This window comes from Ptychodera flava, chromosome 5 (genome assembly GCF_041260155.1).
Source record: "Ptychodera flava strain L36383 chromosome 5, AS_Pfla_20210202, whole genome shotgun sequence".
Classification (NCBI taxonomy): domain Eukaryota; kingdom Metazoa; phylum Hemichordata; class Enteropneusta; family Ptychoderidae; genus Ptychodera; species Ptychodera flava.
The window spans coordinates 23,744,339-23,761,353 of record NC_091932.1 but is presented as its reverse complement, the minus strand read 5'-3'; the positions used below and the strand labels follow the sequence as shown (position 1 = coordinate 23,761,353).

At 35.5% G+C, this 17,015-nt stretch overlaps 1 protein-coding gene across 1 annotated transcript; it reads left to right on the top strand.

Moving 5' to 3' along the window:
• The first annotated feature begins 4,479 nt into the window (after positions 1-4,479).
• Positions 4,480-16,561, top strand: LOC139133325 (histamine N-methyltransferase-like). Its single transcript, XM_070699866.1, has 5 exons — positions 4,480-4,650; positions 10,152-10,353; positions 11,242-11,577; positions 12,316-14,008; positions 15,511-16,561. The coding sequence occupies exons 2-4, from the start codon at positions 10,158-10,160 to the stop codon at positions 12,663-12,665; spliced, it is 882 nt and encodes a 293-aa protein (XP_070555967.1). The 5' UTR covers positions 4,480-4,650; positions 10,152-10,157; the 3' UTR covers positions 12,666-14,008; positions 15,511-16,561.
• The last annotated feature ends 454 nt before the right edge of the window (positions 16,562-17,015 follow it).

Sequence of the window (17,015 nt, the reverse complement as noted above, 5' to 3'; positions counted from 1 at the left end):
CGACTCCACAATTAATGAACGATTTGAGGCACGATTCATTTATGCAAATGAGAATTTGGGTTTGCGAAGGGTAGCGGAGATAGTGGACCATAATTTCAGAGTTTCATCTATTTTGATCTACTTAGCATTTGTTTAAAAGTATAGTACTCGCTAAATGTCAAACAATTACACCAAACTAGCAACCTTTAACGTGTCAATTAAGCGCAACACGGCACGCACTATATTCTGAACTCGGATGGTTATATCTGCCGTGTACATGTAACTAGTGCGACTTGGACGGTACAAAACAACTCTAAAACAATCTCCAGGGAATTGAGTCGGCCACACATGGCCGTGTGCCGTGTGAGAAAATAAGTCCCTATCTGGCTAAATCCTTGATTGAACTCCCTCTGATAACAGCATCACTTTTCAAAGAACGAAAATCCATTGAAATGGACAGAGAGAGTTTCGACGCCGACACTAGAGTGAAAATCCCAAAATCGAACTTATTAATTGTACCGACCTGTATTTATAGTTCAATCAGGTTGAATGTCTGGAAGTTTCTGATATTACCTTATTACTGGAAAGACCATAAAAGTCTAGATAGCTCACTAAGGACTAACGTGGCGTGTCGTCTAAAAGATTTCCATTGATAGTTAGTTAGTTATTTAAGTTCATTGTAGTGACATGAGATATCCATGGTTCAAAAAAATACAATTCAGCATAAGGTTAACACCTCCCAAAACAGAACAAATTATAGGTCACGAAGGAATTGTAAGCAGAAATCAATGCGTATTCAAACATTCTCATATAATGCTCTTTCTCCTTGTAAATGCATGTTCAAAGAACTTTGATATTCCCCTAACACTTCTATACATCAAAAATTTACATGTCTCGGTATCTGATGTCAAAATTTAATAATCAGTATTTGAATTTAAATACATTTCCCTCAAATGATCATAAAGATTACAATGAAAAAGAAAGTGCGTCTCATTTTCTATAGCATTTTGATTACAGAAAATACATACTCTATTGTCAACAGCTTCTTCCAGATAAATTCCAGTTTCTATTCGTAAAGGCAAACCACCGGCTCTAAATTTAGCCAATAAAGATCGCTGTTTACGAGACAGACACATCGATAAATAGCATTCTACATTATAATCAGTTTTAAAGAGCACATATCTTCTTAGTTTTGGTTTTAGGTTTACACATTCACACCGGGCAGTTGAATGTTCAAGTCGCAAACGACTTGAGGCTGGACTTAAGTTTACATAAAGTAGTCCATCTGTATCAAAATTCAGGTCACCAAAAATATTACATACATCAAAAGACCAATGGGACTGCTTAAGAGTATAGTCCAAGAGAAATATTTTCTTTGTTAGTCAGTTTCCATCAAGGCTAACAAGATGATTCCAATATCTGAGTATCCAAGTGTATCTTCGCACATGACATGAATTCCACGCTGTGTCATCAGATATGGCATCAATAGGTATAAATATACGAACCCTAAAAAGAACGGTAAAGCATGGTTTTGAACCGAGTCACACTTTGGATGTTTACCGTAAGCCCAAATAGCTGGACCATAGTCTAGTTTTGGGGCTACACATGGATTGCAAAGCTTTGTATATGTGTTAAAACCCATACTTTTAAGAGTTTTGATCTTTGAAATAATAAACCCAAGTGCTCTATTGGCTGACTCAACCAGATAAGATGATGTAACAGAGAACTCTAAAAGTTCATTGAGTACAATGCCTAGGTATTTGTAGTTATCAGTATAATTCACAATATTTTCACCTATATGAAATTGAACATCACTTCTGTAATAACCTGGTTTTCGAAAGTGAATCACCTTTGATTTGAAGTTATTTATGACAAGTCTCCATTTTGAACACTAGTCATTTACATAATTTAACATGAACTGCACATCAGTTTCGTTGTCAGAAATTTTAACAAAATCGTCTGCATACAAGAGAATAGATACATTGTAATTATCGACCATGATACCTTTCTGGAGCGATTTTAACTCTACAGCTAAATCATTTATAAAGGGGAAAATAAGGATGGTAATAAGTTATCGCCTTGACGAACTCCCAATATTGTGTCAAGCCATTCAGTATACAAATCATTGACCTTTACACATGCCTCTGTATTACTATACATGACATTTATACCTTTATACATTTTGCCATCAATGCAATTTAGTAACAGTTTGTATAATAAAGCATCCCTATCCACATAATCAAAGGCTTTCTGGAAATCAATAAATGTAGCAAAAGTTGACAAAACCATGGACAAGCCTATTTCAAAGAATTGAAGATAAAACAAATATATGATCCTGACATGACCCATTTTAACGAAAGCCATTTTGTTCATCTAGTAGAATATTACGCTCATCGAAATACTGTAAAATCCTACCATTCAACAATTAGCTATACAGTTTGGATATAGTTGATTGAAGACTTATACCTCTGTAATTCAAGGGGATCTGTTTATCTTTTGTACCTGATTTTTAAATAGGAGACACAATTGATTTTTTCCAAACATTATTGATTTGATTCGAATCAAAACACAGCTGAAATAGGTGGTGGAGCACTGAAATTGCTTAAAACCTCTAATGGAATTTTATCTAAGCCAACAGCTTTCCCTGATTTTGCTTCCCGGACAACTTTTCTATCCTCTTCAATTGTGAAATTCCGATTTAAGAATACATTACTCTGATAAAACGGATCTTCAAGATTTGCTTTCCAAGAAGTTTTTATGACAAATCATCTTATCATAGAAAGCAGTGTCAAAGTTTATATATTCTCTGAATTACGATACAATGCAGAAAATTCAAGCTGCCAAGTGTTAAGCACATCGTTATTACTACAAATAATACTACCAGTGTCATCGTAAACTTCTATGGTATCGATTTGTTATTAATAGCCCCAGTCTTTTCAAATTGTCCCAAAACCGACGTGGATTTTCTATGCAACTGAATTCAATATCATTAATAACATTATTTTTGTACACCCTTTCAGAGTGACGTAATTTCTTATCAAAAATTAACCTGGCGTGTTTGAATATTGAATGAAACGCACGTTTTCTGTCACTCCGTCCTCTGAACCGAACAAAATCTTTCTCCTTATCATTTCACAAATTAGTAAGTTCATTATTCCAATACGGTTTACATAAGGTTTGATAAGCGTAACAAAATTTTAAGCATTTATTCACCAATAGCAAACTTGACTTTGAAGATAATTGTAGACTTATCTAAATGATATCGGCCACAGAGGGTAGTGTCTTCATCATCAGAAAGGACTGCTGACAAGGTCGTCAAGTCCACCTTTTTATAAGGAATTTTGAAAATTACTTTGAATTTACTAAAGATGCAGCATATTTTAAACAATTGAAATTGAACCTACAATGGTCACTCATCATTGTTCTATTATCATTGACCTTAAATTGACCTAAGATCATGACAAAATATTCCAATCTAGCGTTTTACCAATCGGAAAAAGCGATCACTATGTTACCTGCTGTTACTGTACCAGGAAAGTCTGTAAAGTTCAAGTTGATTCACATAAAACAGTCAAAATAAGATCAACGAAATATTTCGTTGATCTTATTTTTACTGTTTTATATGAAATGCTCAAACAGTTCAATTCATATCAGTTTTTGTATAGACCGAGATAAAACAGATTATACTGACAAAATTGTAGAAAAAGGTTTCAAACTTTCCGTCAATGTTGATTCTGTCGTTATAAGCATCTTTTCCCTTTTGACAGCACTAAATCAACAACATTAGATAATATTCCAAGAGAAATTATCGGAAATTTATCGGAAACGGCAATGACTAGATTACGTCTATCTTATGTCATCAAATTATCAATCCATAAGCAAGTTGTTCGAAATGATTTAAAGAATGCCAGAGTTGTTCCAGCTTACAAACGAATGACAAAACCTTTGATGGTTCATATAATTACCAGACCGTTTCAATTACAAGTATTGTTTCTAAAATGTTAGAGAATTATATTTGACCAGCTAAAAGAATAACATCTTTAAAATAACTTACTTTATCAATATAAATAAGGATTAGGCCAGAGTAATCAACCAGTTGTTACTGATACATGCTTGATTAATATCACTGATTATATTAAACACGAAATTGATCAGGGAAAACAAACGGGGATAGTGCATATCACCTTCAGAAAGCGTTTGACACAGTGGATCATTGAAGAATAAGTCACACTGCTATTCATTTTTTAGATTTTATTTGACTGGCAGACAGCAGGTGGTTAACGTGATTGGTCATATGTCATCTGTTAATCAAATTAACTATCGGGTGCCTCAAGGGTCCATATTGGAAATGCGTTCTGCTGTAAACCTAAAACTTCTTTTGTAGTGACTCAGCACTGGTTGTCTCTGGTAAGGATGGTACATTATTAAATACTCGCAGGTCAGTTACTTATCATCAGCCCTAACTCATATCTGTAGATCGAGGGCGCTATGTCGCAGGTCGCAGTCTCACGTCGCAGCTTAAGCTTTATAGTTGCAGGTCGCATGTCGTGACCGCATTTCCATAGGTACAAGCGCCTTGCAATAAATAGTGCTCATTCCGTTCTTGCGCATAACTAAACACAATACCCGCCTTGGGTGCAATAACTGTACATTCGACACGTCATCTAGAAGGTAAGATCGATATTCATTGAATAATACAGTGATTATATATTGGCACATATAAATTGTGCTTCCTGAGTTATTTGCTAAAAGAAGCAACGCCCTTTCAGTCGTAACGCATTTGACGAACGTGGCCCGATTCTCTTAACATAGTCACATGGCTCAGATTTGAATCCATGCCATTGCTGTCTGTTTTTACGTGCCGTTTTCTTCGCTCAATTTCTGGATTAAGAATAGGTGGACAAAGTTTAAATTTCATGCCAATCGTCTTCGAGACCTTGGTTACTATAGCAGCTGTCGTATTCACTAGTAGGTTGTACATTGTGTCTGTACTCTTGAAAGATCGTTAACTATCAGAGGTTGGCTTTAAAATGTCGAGGCGTAGGTCGACATATAGTTTTGCAAAACAACCGCACAAAATGCGATGAGAGAGTTTCCCTTCGTATATGGGTGCAAGCATTACTAATTGAATGATTTCATACGGCTCTATCTTATGACATAGAAATGAGGCAATTCAACATTGGCATGGCATCGCTTACGCTTGAGTTTTTTGTTGGAGTTTCTGAGTCAGGGCAAAAGGTCAAAAAATAGGTACGTCATCTTTACTAACACTGGGGTCACGTTTTTGTTAACTTCCGTCATCCTAGATTTACAAACAGATGCTGCAAAGGGCTGGTAACACACGAACACCTTGGCATCTGCTGTTAAATTTCTACACAGGATGGCGAAGAAAGGCGGTAAATGGCTTAAAAATCTATACGGCGGGGAAAAGTAGCACAATGCACATGTGTGATCATAAGAGCTGGATAAATTTTGGACAAGTCTCCTTAACCTGCAGTCCAGAGAATACATCAGTGCGTCTAAAATGTGGTTTTTCCCTGGGAAGGTACAGGCTAAATTATCTTCATAAAATAAATGTCTAATATTACAGTTTGCCAAGCAGCATCACCCTGTTTTTGACTTTGGTGATAGGGCATAGAGGGGTCAGCATATTTTTGAAATGCCCAATGGGGGGGGGGGGGGTTGTCAGCGTGATTTTAAATTTTGACATGGGCTCATACTTGCCTAAAATGCACTTTGCCAGCCACAAATTTCATCATTCAGTTGCATTTTTCGGATATCAGATGTATTTTCAAGCATGCCCTTCTGCCGCATGAATTTTTATTTATCAGACGTACGAATATATATATATATATATATATATATATATATATATATATATATATATATATATATATATATATATATATATAAGAGATCTGGATGTTTAATATTTTTCAGTGCGTCCTTCGGGCGCAATATTTTGATATATAAGAGATATATGTCGAAAATATCTTAATATATATATGTAAATTGAAAGTCTGTTTTGCAAATTGTACTAATCATTGTGAAATCTGCAGTTCATATGAAAAGCATGACAAGTTCCTGATACTATTCTGTTTTCCATATGAAAATGCAGTATTAGAAAGCAGCATGCACTTATATTTCACAATCACATTCTCCTTTCTGGTTATGCATAGAAAGTGGGGAATACAGCTCACTCAAAATACTTTATTCAATTTTTATAATTTACACTTCTAAATTCCTATCTTACAACTGCAACACAACAATTTCTTTACAACACAGAATGACTGTAGGTTTAAAATTTACATTTTAAAATTAACCCCAAAATTTAAAATCAATTAATTAATTAATTAATTATACATACATACATACATACATACGTACATACATACATACATACATACATACATACATACATACATACATACATACATACATACATACATACATACATAAATAAAATATATATATATATATATTATATATATATATATATATATATATATATATATATATATATATATATATATATATATATATATATATATATATATATATATATATATATATATATATATATATGCACACACACTGAATTATTGAGTTTATATTCCATCTTCTGTTTTACCTTTTCGCGCACAGGGAGAGGGTCACCCTGTTTTCTAAAGTGTGAATAGAGGGGTCAGCCACTTTTTGACGTCGGAAAAAAATAGTCCAAATTCCCCCTCCGGCCGAAGAAACGGACCAGTCCCTAAAGAGCAAAAACAAATGGTGAGAGAACGCTACCTTGAAGTACGCCATTGAAAACACTAAAAGGTTTTGCTCAACTGTACCAAAACTGTAACTTGCGAATAACGAACACTGGAATATAATATTCCTAATCAATTTTCTAAATAAAGTCCAATGATTTACCCCGTCGAAGTCCTTTGTAGTATCCATAAAACAGATATACACCCGTCCATCCTGTCGTTTGTAAAAATCCACAATTCCTTCAATACAACTGCAGACCGCTCGTTTTTAACGAGTTTGCCGTCCGAGATAAAATACATAACTTCAACAATTTCGAAATGGCTGTGAAAATTACAATTGGTCTAGTAATCTACTGATATCAGGCCAATAGATTTGTCTTTCACAATAGGACACATAGTCCAGTGCATTAGAATCTATGAATAAAACCATAAATAATTAAAGCTACAAGCAGCGTTGGCGGGGCCAAAGCAATTATCGTGGTTTCAAGTCCTTGCATTCATGATATTATGTGGAAAATTTGAGCTTGGAAAAGTCTTTTGTATCTTTTACCTAAAGGAGGATTTATTAGATCATCTCGTAGTTACTGTACGTTTCAATGTTAATCATATTTTTAATGCAAAATCAAATATGGCGGCCAAACTGCTTGACCGATCGAATGCTGTTTGCAAACTTGGAAGAGATCACTCTAAGGATGACATGAGTAAAATTTCAGCTCAATCGGTGTTTTAGTTCTGGAGGAGAAGATTTTTAAAGATTAAATTGGTACTTTTCGAAAATCCAATATGGCGGCGAAATCATGTGACCGATCCATATGTCTTTTGCAAACTTGGAAGAGAGCACTCTAAGGATAACACATGTAAAATCTCAGCTCAATTGGTGTTTTGGTTCTGGAGGAGAAGATTTTTAAAGATTAAATTGGCCTTTTTCGAAAATCCAATATGGCGGCGAAATCATGTGACCGATCCAAATGTCGTTTGCAAACTTGAAAGAGATCACTCTATGGATGATATGTGTAAAATTTTAGCTCAATTGGTGTTTTGGTTCTGGGGAAGAAGATTTTTAAAGATTAAATTGGTATTTTTCGAAAATCCAATATGGCGGCAAAATCATGTGACCGATCCAAATGTCGTTTGCAAACTTGAAAGAGATCACTCTATGGATGATATGTGTAACATTTTAGCTCAATAGGTGTATTGGTTCTGGGGAAGAAGATTTTTGAAGATTACATTGGTATTTTTCGAAAATCCAATATGGCGGCCAAATCACGTGATCGATCCAAATGGCTCTTGCAAACTTGAAAGAGATCACTCTAGGAATGACATGAGTAAAATTTCAGCTCAATCCGTGTTTTAGTTCTGGAGAAGAAGATTTTTGAAGATGAAATTGATATTTTCGAAAATCCAATATGGCGGTGAAATCATGTGACCGATCCATATTTCTTTTGCAAACTTGGAAGAGAGCACTCTAAGGATAACACATGTAAAATCTCAGCTCAATTGGTGTTTTGGTTCTGGAGGAGAAGATTTTTAAAGATTAAATTGGCCTTTTTCGGAAATCCAATATGGCGGCAAAATCATGTGACCGATCTAAATGTCGTTTGCAAACTTGAAAGAGATCACTCTATGGATGATATGTGTAACATTTTAGCTCAATAGGTGTATTGGTTCTGGGGAAGAAGATTTTTGAAGATTACATTGGTATTTTTCGAAAATCCAATATGGCGGCCAAATCACGTGAACGATCCAAATGTCTCTTACAAACTTGAAAGAGATCACTCTAAGGATGACATGAGTAAAATTTCAGCTCAATCGGTGTTTTAGTTCTTAAGGAGAAGATTGTTTTGAAGATTAAATTGGTATTTTTCGAAAATCCAATATGGCGGCCAAATCACGTGATTGATCCAAATGGCTCTTGCAAACTTGAAAGAGATCACTCTAGGAATGACATGAGTAAAATTTCAGCTCAATCCGTGTTTTAGTTCTGGAGAAGAAGATTTTTGAAGATGAAATTGATATTTTCGAAAATCCAATATGGCGGCCAAATCACGTGACCGATCCAAATTTCTTTCGCAAACTTGAAAGAGATCACGCTAAGGATGACATGAGGAAATTTTCAGCTCAAACGATGAGTTGGTTCTGGAGAAGAATAATTTTTGAAGATTAAATTGGTATTTTTTTTTGAAAATCCAATACGGCCGCCAAAGTCACGTGACCGCACGCGATTTTATTTGCAAATTCTCATGACCGAAGGTCTTGCTTGCTATATGAAAAAATTCGAATTCACCAGACACCTTGGATCATCAGGAGAAGCCATTTTTAGGTTTTTTAAAAATCCAATATGGCCGCCAGGTCACGTGACCAATCGAAATTTGTATACCCAGGTGCACGAGATCTCATAGGTACCTATGAGACTTTAGAAGTTTGCGGTAAGCGGTGTTTGAGTTCTAGATCGACAAAAAAGAGCAGAAGAACGAGAAGAAGAATATTGAACTCCAGTAAAACCAATAGGGGCCCAGCCGGTAGGCTTGGACCCCTAAAAAGCTAGTCAGACACCTGCTCAACAAAACACAAAGATTCGCATAAATCAAATGCTCAGCAACGATAACATCATTACCCAATGCCTTTTCCTTTTCCAACTTATTTCAACACTCTCCCATCTCGTTTTCAGTCTACCATCCCATTATGAAAATAGATCTGATCTAACGTTATGCGGTTTATCAACATTTTTATGTGAAATTTTCGAAAAACCGGATTCTCTGTGCAAAATATGAAATTTCAAGACTTTTACATCCGAAAGTTTTCAAGTTGATAATAGTTCCGATTCACTTTCAGTCCAGTGATGACTATGCGGCCCGCGAGGTCATCGGCGAGTTACCATTGAATCCTATGGAGCGCGCGACGTTCGATATACGAGGCATGTAATAAAAACTAATGTGATGTGATATGATATGACATGTTATGACATGATAGGATATATGAAGATTGATAGAAGATATGATATGATATGATATGATATGATATGATATGATATGATATGATATGATATGATATGATATGATATGTCGCAACTTAGTTGCAATGGGCTGCGAAGAATCAGTCTGATGGTTGCTGACACACAAAGAACTCACAAGAATGGCATTGGTTTTGTGTAATTCTCAGTCACAGAACGTGTCTAACAAACGCTTACAGCATAATGTGAAGTTCAATTTCACACTTGACCCTTAGTTATCAGATACCCTCATTAAAAATAGAAGAAAGAGTGAAGGAAATAATTAGTGTGATTACATACGAGTCAAAATGGTTAAAAGCATTCAAGTCGCGATGACAAAACTAATTTACAATGTTCAACTATATCAGACCATAGCCTATTTATATCTGTAGCGTTTTGTTCATGTCTCGCCTCTTTTCTTTCCCTTTAAGCTCACAATGACTCACGACTTGAAGCCTTTAGTTCTCTTCCCCAAAGAATACTTTGAACGGTATGCAGTTATAAGACGTTATGGATTTGACGACCGTTTTCTCCCTCAACACCAGAAGACTCTAAAGGATACATTTGAGAGTTTTGTGTGCTATAGAAACGAAGATTCTACGCTTCGAGTACTTGCTGTAGGAAGTGCTGATGGTAAGGGTGATTGAATTGCAACACATTGTCTGTCTATCTGTCTGTCTGTCTGTCTGTCTGTCTGTCTGTCTGTATGTATGTATGTATGTATGTATGTAAAAGAGTTTTCTTGCAAGCATGCAAAAGAGCTTAGAAAATGTAACAAATTTCAACGATTGCTAACATAAGAAACTCAAGAACCGCAGCTTTGATTACATGTTTGCAAAGGTGTTACCCTCCTAATTTGTTGAAATTACAAAAAAATGGCAAAATTACCGTTTTAGGGCAATTTTTGTTTTGTTTTGCATGTGATATGTAAAGTGACGTAACGTGTGTCACCACAAATCGAAGACTTGTTGTGACACGGTCATTACGTCTGTTGTATTTTCCGAGCTGAACGTAGAATAATATAAGGGCATAATATCTGATTACCGATCTTGTTGTAAGAGAGACTAATACACGTTATCAATCAAACGTTTGTTTCTTCCTTCGTTCCTACCGTCGCTTGAACTGTCGAAAATATCGCGAAATCAGTCGTTAATACATGCACACAAATCAACATTGATGTTTACAACCACGATAACGCTCTTTATATTCCATTGCATGCTGAAACATTTGCTGCAAACAATATTCGCTGTCTGTTCTTAGGCCTATATGGTGAAGGTTGATAGGCATTCAAAATATATTCTTGATTAATAAGAAAAGTACAATGAAATTGAAACACAATCACAAACACACAAACTAGCAAAAATAAGCATAAACACGTCACTCGCAAGTGATGTGACGGCGCCATGGAAGGTACGGACAAGCATTATTTATGTACTTCCCTCTGGCTTAGGCGAAATTTGCGAGGCTCTCAGAGCTGCTACAACGTTTCTTTGATTCGCAGTTTTCTCTACACTTTAACAGGGACCACGGATATTCAAATAATTGACACACTGAACAGCAAATACAGCAGTATTTTGTACGTGGTCGTCGAAACAGCTGAGAGTCAAGTAGAAATGTTTAAAACCGTAGTGGAATCGAAACAGGAAGCCGGTCTTTGGAAGAATTTAAAGTTTGACTTCAATCCTATCACCATTGAAGAGTATCTAAGGAAGACAAAAAGTGAAAAACAGCGAAATGGCTTTGATATTATCCATCTTCAACACTGTGCGTATCATTTTGCAGATATTGAAGGCACTACAGTAGAGCTATATGGACGACTTAATAAAGGAGGGATGCTGTGTGCTCTTGTAGTTATCGGTAAGATTCAGTCCGTCAACCATAGCGCTAAGAATCAAATCGTAAAAAACAACGCTACAGTAATTTAGCAGTAAACTGCGATAGTGTTGGGTATACCACTAAATTTTTACCTGTTCACAGTATATATGCACGATCAATAGCCAAACATTTTTGGTTAACTGGTCAAAGTCGAGTAGTATACCCATAGCTAAAGTGGTTTATCGCTATCATATCATAAAAGTACATTGAATCTTTGACGTGAAGCGTTATCAAGGAATGTTTTCTATAACTGAGAGCAAGCTCGAGTTCTGAATAAAAGCATCAATGTTGGACGATTATTTAAACGTCTCAACGTATCAGCTCACGTGTTTCAATACACTGTACATAATATGTGTTTAAGCAATAAAACACATCCAGCGATGGTATACCGCGTTATTTTGACCAGTTCACGATGTATGTGTTTGAGCGATAGCGAGTGCACATTTTCAATGGACCGCATTGTGTAAATTTCGTGGTCTATCCGTTGCTGGGGTGGTTTATTGCTGTTATATCATAATATTAAATTAAAATTCTGGCATGAAAACTGAAAAGGGGATTTTGCGAAGCTGATAGATTGTGTCTGTTCCCACCGTGATATATTGCAAACAAAGCACTTTTTTTTCATTTCTCGAGCAATCAGATAGCAGTATGAGCGCCATCAAAATACCGGTATGATATAGTAAATTCTTTCTCTCTTTCATTGTTTGTACCTCTCCGCAGGTGCCTGGGAGGAGATAATACTCCGCTTTGGTAATGTCATATCCGACTCTATGTCATCACAGGTTGGGTCACCGATTCTGCGCGAAATGTTACAACGCCGTATCCCAGATGTGAAGATAAAAACTCAGCACAGAAAAATACGTGTCAAAGTTGATGAGTGTTTCAAAGAAAACTCCAAAGACGGAAATATGATGCTGGATTTTGTAATGCAACTACTTGACTTCAGAAAGACAGCTCCTCCGGAGGTAGTTGGTGATTTCATGAAATTCTTCAAAGAACTTTGCTACGAGGAGAACAGCGAGATGTATTTCCCAGCAGACGACAGCATTATTACGGTTATAAAAGAATAGAAGCATATTAATGATTCAACAGCTTTGGACATTTCACATACACTACAATATTAAGTTACAAGACAAAAAGCGTTGAAAACAGCGATTTTCTGATTAAAAATGTTGCTTAAAGCCAGAAAGTAAATCTAGAGGATATTACGGAGAAGTTACATAACAATTGAAATTTTAAGCACTTAGCTTAACTTGGACGGTACAAAACCCTCTGAAACAACCTCCAGGCAAATGGGTCTACACAAACACGGTTATTTGAGAAAGTGAGTCCCTATCTGGCTAAAGCTAGATTGAAGTTCTTCTGAACTAGTATCACTTTTCAAATAAGGAAAATCCATTGAAGTGTACAAAGAGAAAGTTTCGAATTCGACACTAGAGTGAAAATCCCAAAGTTGGACTTGTCAATATATATCCGTCTATTCATTGTTAAATCAAGCTGTCTAGAGAGTTCCGATATTACCTTATCACCGTAAGTATCGTAAAAGTCTTGAGAGCTCACTAATGACTATCGTATGTGTACTATACGCTTTCTGTTGATATGCTAAGTAAAATTCAAAAAATATATATGTTGTAGGCTCATTTACACAAAATCTGTCACAGAGGGTAATGACTAACATCATCACAAAGAACGGGTGACAAGGTAGTCAAGTTCACAATTTTTCATAAAGAGATTTTAAAAAGTAATGTGAATTGACCAGCGATGCAACTTAAAATTTGAACTCCTTGTCTATATAAGATATCAAGTAAAGTTATTTTAACCGATGTTGATGTTACAGGTTTATCTTTCAGTGACAGATTGTAAAGTATTAAATTATAAAGAAATCTTTGCCCGAGGAAAGGGTAAGTGTGCAGTAGAGGTGTTGATCAAAGATATAGCAAACAAAGAAGAATTAATTATACGAAAACATATTTGTGAATAATATACAGAGAATGTAAGGATTTCAATTGGTTACTTAAAGAAAAAAATGTGAAAATCATGTGCACCTGGCACTTTTTGAAGAAAATTCGCCAGGTTTAGGTTAAATGGCGACTGTTGCAGTTGTTATTCCACATTTTGTATTCCTAAAATGCAGAGCTCAAACAAATACGTTCTAATAAATAAAAATGCCTTCTCAAATCATGTGGATAGAAAATTACTAAATTAAATAATTTTCACATAGTAAATAAAATTAACTTGAGACAAGAAAAATACATCTCTGCAATTGTGTCAGCTTCGTCCCTTTCATGATACACTGTTAAAATATCATTAACTGCATGTAGAAAGTCAAAATTGTTATCAGTTGTGAACATATTTTAAAGGGGTACTTTCTTGGTCGCAAAGTATTCCAAGTAGTGAAGTAGAAAAGTACTGTGTAAATTGAGCCTGAGATGATGTCACGTCCGTTTTAACCAATCGGAACCAATTCAAAATCGGTAACTATTAATGCTCTCACATACTCTAAAAAATGTTCATTGTGATGTTTTCACGAGCCATCGTGATTAAATTTACGCATATGAAGACATAATCCACGCTGTGAATAGTCATTATGAGGTATTGCGGACGGAGTCACGTCCTTTTTAACCAATGGGAATCGATTTAAATCGGTGAATGAGATAAAATGACGTGAATTGATAAATGTATTACTTTAGTGTGAGTTTCACTGATATCGATGTGATAAATTGAAGTTTCACTATGTTTAACGCAACCTTCGTGAAATGAAAATATAGACTTCATGTTTTTGGAGTCTATATTATAGTTTTCTGCAGATACTATAGATATATTCATTAATCCCATTTTGTACCTCATACTGGACAGCACTGGTGATGTCAAGCATAGGAGATTCAATATTTTTTCGCCACAGGTTAAGTTGTTTCAGGAAAAGCTGGAGGGGAAATGTCTTACACTGTGAAATCAAAATAGAAAATAAATATCAGTGACCTTTTTGAACTTTTTGGAGGGGTTACTTTCATTGTTTTCCATAAGTACACATGCCACACTTGTTTTTCATGTTTTTTTCATTGTTTGTGGTCTAAAATGGTATATATATATATATATATATATATATATATATATATATATATATATATTGATATATATATTCGTCTTGATGTCATGAGATCGTGTTCTCCCTATAAATGTTTTGTTAAGGGATTAGATTCTACAAACGTGTAGGGTTACAGCGAAGTGACCGTATTCAAAGCTCGTTTTGCTAGATAATCATCTGACAAACGCATCTGGTAGCAGGTATAGTAAAGCCCGTTACATAGCTGAAATGCTAAAGCATTTCCTCAAATTACAGACAGTTGATGTAGAAGCAAGAACTTTCTATGAACGAATCAATTTGTCGACCAAATATCTGTACGTACACAGTGGCTGCTGTCCTGTTGCCCGAAACCTTCCCGGCGATTTGTGTGATAGGAGGGAGTATCACCTAGTTTCCCCGTTACAAAAACTCGCCATGGAAAGTTAAAGGCTGCAGAACTGTGGAAAAACTGCCCGCTTGTAAACTCTGACAGAATAGAATAAATTCAAAGGTAACATTAATGAGATGGACGCTGCGGTAAACAGATTTGCCAAGCCACGGTCCCTCGGAGTGTTTCTCCGACCACCTTACAACCTCACCAGGCAATCTAGCTAGCCGATAAGTACATAAACACTAATATTTTCTTACAACTCTATTTACCCAATGCGCTTAATTGGTTTTAGTGAGTACTTGTGTACGATCAATCAGTTAAGCGCGATTATGTTTAACGCGTTATTGTAACTTTTTATATGAAATGGTTCGACAGAGGTTGCACATTTATTAGATACTGCGTCGTCTTCGCACTTGTGAGTGGTGAACTCTCTGTCTAGTGGATTTGTGCATGCCTTGAGTGAATGCGACCACCACTACGAATCACGGTCCTACTTAAGTACATTGCAGTCACTAAATCAATTTACAGACTAGTAACCAAGTATAATCTGTACACTGTGTTATACAATAAATTTGCAGATTTCACTTGCACTCTCTTAGAGCAATACAGGTATGCTCAATAAAATGGAATACAGTCGCTGTATTGAACAGTCTTGTCCATGCGTTAAAGTACAGACACTATCATAATCCCGGAAAAAATAACATTCAATATTAAGCGCAAAGAAGTCATAGGTCATTTGAGATATAAAGTGACTGGTTTTTTAGAGTTTATAATTCTATCCAACGTCTATGTCCAATTTTACAAGTAATGTTATCCTTTTTATTCTTGTAAACAATGACGTCTTATCAAGAGGAGACATTGCATAGCAGTTTAAAACATATTGTAGTCGTATCCAAGAGGGATTGTCATTTTGCTGGGTTGGCTTGTAGTCTCAGTGTTACCTTTTGTCTACGCAGAAGCAAAAATCTCTCCCGCTTTCACTGAACTGTGAGATTCACAGTCAAAACCACTCGGCTAAATCCCCACAATTAACTAGACATGAACTGAAAATGCTCGTGTGTTTCAATTAATACTGCATCTGTCTGTAAATTTAAACGTTTGGTACATGCCAGATGCCTTTGAAAAATGTCAAACAGCTCTGGTATGTATACATCTACAAGAAGTTTCATTAAATTTGAGTCAGTATTTTGTATTTTGATACATACGATATTGACTTAAGATACAGACTTTGTACACAATGTAATCTGAAGCAAGCTGAGAATTGGTTCCATTTTATTTAGTATATCCGTGTTATAGAGAACTTAGACGAATATTTACCTGCGTATTTTCAGAAAGAAGCGAATATTCTTAATTCACAAGACTCGCAGACAAAACAAGCGACAACTCTGTAAATTTATTTTCAAGGCTTTTTCTAAACGGAAGACAGTACATGTTGAATAGTGCATCGCTACATTGATGTATGACTGCAAATTATTGTATATATGATATAAATAAATAACCAGATATGAACTGAATATGCTCACGTGTTTTACATCAGGTATAATAGTAGTACGCTTCACAGAATGTTGGATATCCAGTAAACAGACTAGAAAATTTTAGCATTTACTCAACAAAACAACTTGACATTCTAGTGTGATTGTGACCTCTGAATTGAAGGAATGACGTGTACAGATTTTGAGTCTGACAAAATTACAAACTTGGTTATCAAACATTGAAATTGACTGATGTTGACTCGACATGTATTGCCATTTTTCAGACACTACTGGACGCATGAAATAATACAGTAGGACATGAATGACTGCATACGTTTTAACTGTTGTGAAGTTGTGTAAAACTTGTACCTTTGACCTGTCTCATTTTAAAGTAACAAAACAACGAGCAAGTAGATGTTACGCAAAATTTGCAGACGCCAGGATAATCACTAACCAAAACACAAGAACAATAATATGTAAATGAGCAAATTAT